The sequence below is a fragment of the Cibotium barometz genome, chromosome 5, assembly GCF_041138505.1.
Source record: "Cibotium barometz isolate CiBa-2024 chromosome 5, ASM4113850v1, whole genome shotgun sequence".
In the NCBI taxonomy this organism is placed as follows: Eukaryota; Viridiplantae; Streptophyta; class Polypodiopsida; order Cyatheales; family Cibotiaceae; genus Cibotium; species Cibotium barometz.
Genome location: NC_141050.1, coordinates 6,954,716 through 6,963,685, shown reverse-complemented (window position 1 = coordinate 6,963,685; position 8,970 = coordinate 6,954,716). Strand labels below are relative to the sequence as shown.

At 38.9% G+C, this 8,970-nt stretch overlaps 1 protein-coding gene across 1 annotated transcript; it reads left to right on the top strand.

Moving 5' to 3' along the window:
- The first annotated feature begins 233 nt into the window (after positions 1–233).
- Positions 234–4,872, top strand: LOC147637998 (pentatricopeptide repeat-containing protein At5g27110-like). The gene is made up of 2 exons (XM_086797354.1): positions 234–671; positions 774–4,872. The coding sequence occupies exon 2, from the start codon at positions 875–877 to the stop codon at positions 3,860–3,862; it is 2,988 nt and encodes a 995-aa protein (XP_086653480.1). The 5' UTR covers positions 234–671; positions 774–874; the 3' UTR covers positions 3,863–4,872.
- The last annotated feature ends 4,098 nt before the right edge of the window (positions 4,873–8,970 follow it).

Here is an 8,970-nt window from a genome sequence, read left to right as displayed (position 1 = left end):
ATTTGAGGTTTTCCTTAAGAATGGTCATCACCCCACTATAGCCCCCCCCCCCAGTACAACACAACCTAGTCCTTATATCTATCCTTCCTAACCGTCTTGAGACAAAAACTGTTGTGTTCTTGAATAATCATAATAAATAGCCCCCACTCTCTAACTAGTCCCCCAAAAACTGCATTCTTCTTTCACATTTCAAGGACAACCTCTAACCTTCTTCTTATTATTCATATCAAGGCAGTTTTTTATCTACCTCCTCATTTGCCTCCCTCATCACAGGAGTTCCATTCTGAATCTCTTTCCAGGCTGTGTCAATCTGCCAGTTAAATCTCTCTATAAAATATGTCTCACTATCTACCCTTCCGAGGGACTGAAAGGATTCGAGTATATCAACGGACTGAGATCACTTTGCTGCCTCCCGCCTGCATACAAGAGAGGACACCACCCACCTGTCCAACGTACGCTACCATGCAATGGACACGAGTGAGAGTAACTACCCCACTACGAGCAGAAGGCTTCTACTTCGTTGTAAACCAACGATTACAGCCTCCTGCGCAAGGCAGTTCTTACAAATCTACAATATTATAAAAAGTTCTGATAGGAGGCAAACATCTGTAGAGTATCGGCGCCAACCAATGCACAGTTTTTCAAAGCCATGGATGCTGTAGAAACACCAGGTAGAAGTTAATACTATGCAGACAACCATGTACAGCATGATGTACTACGGTACAAGGTGTTTCTATGGTAAATACGTGTTTCTATGTTAAATGCATGATCAGTTTTTCGAAGGAACATCATGTACATCAACAGCAGGATCAAGATGTGAGGTATAGACCCGAGAGTTTTTATTATGACAACTTAGAGCAACTGTAGGAGGAAGATGCTGAGCATAGAAGAAGCTGTTACTTTCTTCAATGGAGAGCCCAAGCTGATCTCTGTAGAAGACTCTATCTTTCTCTTGCAGGAGTGCAGGGAGGAGAAAAATCTAGCGTCTGCCATGCGCGTGCACATGCAGCTGTGCGAGACAGGGTTGGAATCGCATAGAATTGTTGGGAACTACCTGATTCCCATGTTTGTCGGGTGTGGAAGCATGTCTGATGCCCAGCACATTTTTAACAGGTTACCTTATCGGAATGAGTATTCTTGGACCTCTCTCATCCAAGGGTATGTTGAATCCGGAGAATTGCAACATGCCCTTAGTTTGTTCCCAAAGATGCAAGCAGATTCTGTACACCCCAGCAAATACACGCATGTGGCTCTCCTGAAGGCATGTACTAAGGTGAAGCATCTGGAGAGGGGTCAAGAAATACATGCCGAAATTGCCAAGGAAGAACTTGAAAGAGATCTCTTTGTCGGAAGCACTCTTGTGGACATGTACGCCAAATGTGGCTCATTTGAAGATGCACAGGGAGTGTTCAAGGAACTGACAATCCGAAATGTTATCTCGTGGAATGCCCTTATCACAGGGTATGCTGAGCATGGGCTTGGTAAGAAAGTACTGGACTGTTTGGAGCAGATGTTGCGGGAGGGTGTGTTTCCTGACGGTGTTACATATGTCTCCATTATTAAAGCTTGTGGCAGCACAGGAGCCATTGATAAAGGTCGAGAAATGCATGCCAACGTTGTCAAAGAGGGCATCGAAAGAGATCCTTTTCTTGGTAACACACTCGTGGATATGTATGCCAAATGTGGCTCACTTATGGAGGCACAGGAAGTATTTGATATGCTGCCAGTTCAGGATGTCGTCTCGTGGAATGCCTTAATTGCTGGGTATGCTGATCTGGAAATTTGTGAAAAGGCATTGAATTGTCTAGAGAAGATGCACCTGGAGGGTGCATCTCCAAATCCTGTTACTTTTGTTTGTGGCTTGAAAGCCTGCACCAGCATAGGAGCCATAGACAAGGGCTTAGAGATACACACTATAACTGCCATAGAGGGGTTTGAAAGAGATCCTTTTGTTGGCAATGCTTTGGTGGATATGTATGCCAAGTATGGATGGCTTGTGGAAGCACGAGAAGTGTTTGAGAACTTGTCAGGTCATGATATACTATCCTGGAACACACTAGTTTCAGGGTATGCTGAAAACGGTCTTGGTGAGGAAGCATTAGAATGTCTGGAACATCTATGCCTTGAGGGTGTGGCTCCAAATTATATTACATTTGCTTGTAGCTTGAAAGCTTGTGGGTGCATAGGAGCCATAGGCAAGGGCCGAGAAATCCACATCGCAGTTTTTAAAGCAGGAAGTGAAATAAATCTTCCTGTTGGCACTGCATTAGTTGGTATGTATGTCGAATGTGGCTTGCCTTTCGAAGCACAGGAAATATTTGATCGATTGCCATTTCAAGACGTAGTTTTATGGACTGCTCTGATATCAGGCTATGCTGAACATGGGCTTGGTAAAGAAGCCCTACATTTTTTGGAAGTGATGCAGCTCAAGGGGGTGGCTCCAAATGCTGTGACATATATTTGCATCTTGAAAGCCTGTGGAAGCATTGGAACTTTGGACAATTGTCAAGAAATGCATGCTCGGATTATTAAAAAAGGGTTTGAAACCATCTCTGCTATAAGCAATACCTTGGTGGATATGTATGCTAAATGTGGCTCTTTTGAAGAAGCATGGAAAGTCCTTGATCAGATGCCAGTTCAAGATGGAGTCTCGTGGAACGCACTTATTGCTGGGTATGCTGAACATGGCCTTTGTCAAGAAGCACTCGAATGTGTGGAACAGATGCAAGTGAAGGGCGTGGCTCCTTGTGCCATCACATTTCTTTGTAGCTTGAAAGCTTGTGGTGATATAGGAGCTGTTGACAGGGGCCGAGACGTACACACGTATATTGTGAGTAAGGGCTTAGAGAGTGATCAAGCTGTTGGAAACACATTGGTGGGTATGTATGCCAAATGTGGCTTATTTTCAGAAGCTGAAGGATTGTTGGGCAAGCTGCCCGCTCCAAATGTAGTCTCATGGAACGCACTTATTGCAGGGTATGCTGAGCATGAGCATGGTATAGAAGTGGAGAAGTGTTTAGAACAGATGCAACTGGAAGGAATTTCTCCAGATGTTGTCACTTTTGTTTGCAGCTTAAAAGCTTTCGGTAGTGTAGGAGCTATAGATAGTGGCCGAGTTATACATGCCAGAATCACCAAAGAGGGATTTGGAAGAGATTTGCATGCTTGCAGTAGTAAGGCGGGTATACATGCTGAGTATGATGGAAACTTTCAGGCCCAAGCAAACAGAGTTGGTTGCCTTGAGGCTACCGAAGTAATTGTAGCCAATGCTCTTGTTGACATGTACAGTAAATGTGGGAGCATGGTTGAAGCAAAGCAAGTATTTGACACAATGCCCAGGAGGGACATTGTGAGTTGGAATGCATTGATTACAGGCTACACCCGAGAAGGAGAGATTGAAATTGTGTTCTATTTGTTTGACAGAATGTGGGAGGAAGGAACCCGGCCAGACGAGATTACATTCCTTAATATTCTCACTATATGCAATCATGCAGGTCTTGAGAATAAAGGCCGGGACTATTTTGAGCTTATGAGCAGACAGTGTGGCATTACTCCAACCATTGAGCACTACAACTGCATGGTTGATCTGCTTGGCCGTGCAGGCCAACTCAATGAGGCCATGGCAATGCTGGAGAAGATGCCTCTCCAACCTGATCTCGTGACTTGGAGTACCATGTTGGGTGCTTGCCATAAGTGGGGTAGTGTAGGGCTTGGCAGACAGGCCTTCGAATGTGCAATGAGGTTGGATAAAGATCATGCTGCCGCATTTATCTTAATGTCCAACATCTATGTGGATGCTCACATGTGGGAAGATGCAAAAAAGATTGTGGCAATGAGATTGAGCATACAAGGAGCAGGCTGATCTTAGGTGGACGTCCATACCTTTCTAATTGATCATACAACACATCTCAACTTTTCGTAGCTGGTCTGGAGAAGCTGTATCTGCTGTGATTTGACAACAGAGGTATTTTCTGGCCATATTCAGAGATTAGCTTTAGTGTTGGGATTTCCTGTGACTTTTGGAGGATCTACGTCTGCTGACACTTCTATCCAGTGGTTTGGAGAGCTTCCTTAAAGGACTTTGGCCTACTTTGGAGAATAGAGGGAGACACTTCATTCTTCTCCATTGAAAGTCAGTGAAGATCAAGTGGAGATCAAGGAGAATGAACTTACGGGATCCTATTGTTGATGCAGAGATTTTACTTGTCAGGATTATAGGTCAGCACGGGAGTTGGCTAGACCCTACAGGTGCACCACACGTGTGAGGCAAAGACCTGAATATAAGCATTTAATGCTCATAATCAGCAGTCGTGAGCATTATTTGCTGGCCGACAACAGTAGCATGAACCGACCAGCAGCCTGAAATCCTATATAAGGCAGCCCCTCATCCATTGTTAAAATAGAACGCAAGTTCAATCTCTCCTTCTCGGGTGTAGAAAAGTGCAGGAATCTGTGCGCTTGAGACTTCTGTCTTGTGCATACCTTATTTTCAGCCAAAGCACCCTAGTGCTTCAGTCCCAAGGCAGCCCAAAGCTTGCTTCAGCATTCAGTAGTGCATCTCCCTCGGCAGATCTGGGTGTACACAAGGCTCTCCAAAGTGACTTCAAAGTTGTCTTCAACATGTTTAATGGTTGGTCTACATCTGCATTGCGTTTGGCATCCTCCGTCAATCATTCTCAGTAAGTTTTCTGCATAGTTACAGAAGTTCTCTGAAGTAATAAAGCAAATACTCCTGCTTGTGGGAGGGGAGCCTTAAGTGGGTAGATTGGGACCCAATCTGGTGTCGTCTCTGCATTCTCTCTCTCTTTAGCTGTCTCCTATGAATAAAGATAAAAGTGGATTGCTTCATGCTCACTAACATGAAGGTATAAAGGTGGTCTTGGTGTGCGTTACACGATCATACCAGTTGCATGATATTACAAACTGCCATTAGTGATCAAATCTTGGGTAATGGTTGCTTGTTGTTGCCTTCAGCCTTCCCTTGCCAAATTCAGTGGTCATATGCCAACTGCCTATTTCTTTCCTAATTGCAAAGATGCTTAACATTCTAGTATTCCATGGAAGTGAAGGAGAAGATCCAAGGACCTACCTGCGAGAGTTTAGTCGAGCATGTAGGATAGCAAGTTGGTCATTGGAGCAACGAGCAGAGATACTTCCTGATTTCTTGGAAGGTGCAGCTTTGGCATGGTATGAAAGCTTGCCAGAAGATTCTCAAAAGGATTGGGAAGAGCTAACCAAGGCAACGAAGGAGGTTTGGGTCAGTGGAGTCACCAAATGCTTTGCTTCTACAATTGGATCAGCTTTCTCAAAAAGAGGGGGAGTTGGTTTCTGCTTTCTCCATGAGGTATGAAGCCTTATTCAACAAATGTCTGCATGCCTCCTTACATGTTGTAGTTGCTTGTTCTCCTTCTTCCATGGTGGATTCTAAGAGCTCCTTGGCAATGGAGCACCTAAAAATGAGCCGGTTTGTCATGGCCTTGGCTCCTTCTTTGCGAGGAAAGGTTTTAAGCAAAGACCTCAAAAGTTTTCAAGAAGCCCTTCAGATTGTTATGAAGAAGGAGGTTGCCCTTCAAATTGAGTCAACACTTCAAGCTTCCATAACTATGGCAATTCCAACTTCTCTAGTAGATGTCCCTTCAACTACTTTATCAACATCAAAGGTACCTTCATCCACTGCATTAGATCACAATATTACACAACTTATGAGTTTGTTGATCTTAAGCTTCACTTGGTAAATGCTCGCCCACCTAGACTCCCTAGAGTGGAAGATAGGCCAACAAGGGATAAAAGTAGTATCACTTGTTGTGAGTGCCAAGAGAAGGGTCATTATCGTCCTGAGTGTCCAAAGTTAAAACAGGAGGAGGATAAGAGGGTGGCATTACTAGAGGACACATCTTCAGAGAGAGATAATGAGACTTTGCCACTAATAGCCAAAAGGGATCGTAGAACAAGGAGTCAAAGGGGAAAAGAAGCAAAGGAAGATGAGAGGATGGAGGAGGAAGAGAATCATAAGAAAAAGAAGAAGTCATCTAGAAGAAAAATTAGTCAATCTGATTTTCCTCTTAGACAAGGATCCCTTAGCTATGATCTTCTCAGCGACTTAAGGGATCAAAATGCTCGTATCACATTTGGCCAACTCCTTGCACTTTCCCCAAAGCTTAGAAAGGAGTGGGGAGATTAGCAAGTAGAAGAGAAGGAAAGAGAAAGCAGAAGTGTAAGATTCCTCCCCCACCCCCTTTTTGATGTCTAGTATCTTTCCCTGTAATCAATCCCTCTTCAGAAATATAAAGACCTTGTTTCTATCTGTTTTAGCCTAGAGAGAGAAAAATATTCTAGAGAGAGAATATTCAGATTTTGAATATTTTTGAATAGAAAAATATCTCTTCTAATTCAGATGAGTTCCCCTGAAACAGAAATTCAAAAAGAATTTTCCAATGTGCAATTGGAATTAATTGAAAATAGCTATAAAGAACCTTAGCCTAAGGGTCTAGATTTTCAGAAATCTTTAGACTATGGTCCAATTAAGGTTCCTATGGACCAATAGCATCAATCCATGTGTAGGGAGGAGATAAATCCAACTTGTAAAAAGAAAATACCCAAAAATGAGTAAATGCTCACATGAGGTGAAGAGTTGAAAATGTACAAGGTTTATTAGTAAAAAATTATGAGCAATATTAAAAGTATGACATATGTAAGGAAGAGGAGTTCTTTAAAGGAGGTGCATATTTCACATAAAATGAAGAGTTGAAAATGTACAAGGTTTATTAGAAAAAAAATTATGAGCAATATTAAAAGTATGACATATGTAAGGAAGGGGAGTTCTTTAAAGGAGGTGCATATTTCACATAAGATGAAGAGTTGAAAATGTACAAGGTTTATTAGTAAAAAAATTATGAGCAATATTAAAAGTATGACATATGTAAGGAAGGGGAGTTCTTTAAAGGAGGTGCATATTTCACATAAGATGAAGAGTTGAAAATGTACAAGGTTTATTAGTAAAAAACTATGAGCAATATTAAAAATATGACATATGTAAGGAAAGGGAGTTCTTTAAAGGAGGTGCATATTTCACATGCTTGAATGAGTTTTAAACTCATAAAAATTGAGATATTTCATCTCTCCTCTCTCCTCATTTAAGTCTAGTTCCAAAAAGTTAGCTTAACTGACCTAAAAATGGTCAAATATTGACCAAACTGATTTAGAAAATTCTAGAATCAGTTTGTTTGGTTAGGAGCTCAATTTTTCCTATAAATAGAAGCCTCCCCCTTGTTGAAAAATATATAGTGTTTATGCATCGTTACTCTACTCCACCTAAGCCAGAAACTGTGAATTCATTTAATAATTCACTAGTTTTTGGAGCTTCCCTCTTTCTTCAATCCCCATTAGTGGCTCCATCAACATACTTAACCAATTGATTGGTTGGGGACCTCTACCGTGAACAAAGAATCAAGCAAGTTGTAAGGTAATTAGTGAATATTGATCTTTCTATAATTTCTCAATGTTTCTCTCTTCTCAACCCCTCTCAAGCTTGAGAAGTTTAATTGGTATGGTTTTTTTTTAATGCTATTGAAGTTTGAATAATAGTGAAGAGTTACATAATGCTATTGAAGTTAATTTTCATTTATGTTTAAATTCTAATGATTTTTATGTAAATTCTCTCTCTCACTCAAGAAATGGTCATACTCATGAACCGTTCTCAATCCAAATCAAGCTTTTCATAAAGCTTTTCCTTAACCTAAGATTAAGCTATGCTTGAGGCCAAATTAATGGCTTTTTTCTATGCTTTTAGTTTATGTATATTAATGATTCAATCCATTATGGATTGATAATCCAATTAGAGATTATTTTAATTATTTCTTTAATGATAAGTATTATCCCTTAGAAAAATTGAGATTTATCAGTCATAGCAGCGGAGCTATGGCAAAATTTTTATAAAAATTATGCATAAAATAATCTCATTCAAAGCATAAAAAGAGGACTTCCTACCATATTCTAGGAATTATCATCCTAGATTAATTGAAAGAATTTCATTACAATCATGGAAAAATTGAATTTTAATATTATGCATAAAGGATAAGTTTTTATATCAAAAGTGTTATTTTTACCATTTTTATTTCATGCATAGAAGTATGCAAAATGGATAAATTTTTATATCAAAAGTGTTATTTTTATCATTTTTATTTCATGCATAGAAGTATGCATAATGGATAAATTTTTATATCAAAAGTGTTATTTTTACCATTTTTATTTCATGCATAGAAGTATGCATAAAGGAAAAATTTTTATATCAAAAGTGTTACTTTTATCATTTTTAATTTTCATGCATAAAAGTATGCATAAAAGAAAATTTTTATATCAAAAGTGTTACTTTTATCATTTTTAATTTTCATGCATAGAAGTATGCATAAAGGAAAATTTTTATATCAAAAGTGTTACTTTTATCATTTTTAATTTTCATGCATAGAAGTATGCATAAAGGAAAAAATTTTATATCAAAAGTGTTACTTTTATCATATTGGATTTCATGCATATAGGTATGCATAAAAGATATTCTTTTTATACTAAAAGTATGATTTTCCTCATAAATGGAAAGTATGATTTTCCTCATAAATGGATTTTATGCTTAACTTAGATGCATAAGAGAAATTTTTTTATTCTAAAAGTGTAATTCCTACCAAATTGAATTTATGCATAAGAAGATGCATAAAAGATTGATTTTTTAATTCAAAAGTGTCATTCTCATCTAAATTGAATTTATGTATAGAAAAATGCATAAAAGATTAAAATTTAATTCAAAAGTGTCATTTTCATTAAAAATGAATTTATACATAGGAAGATGCATAAAAGATTGATTTTTACTTTGAAAGTATTAATCTCCTTAAATAGAATTTATTCATAAATAACTGTGTAAAAAAATCTTATATCAAATGTAAGAATTCTCTTGTATTCTATAAATAGATAAGAGATGTG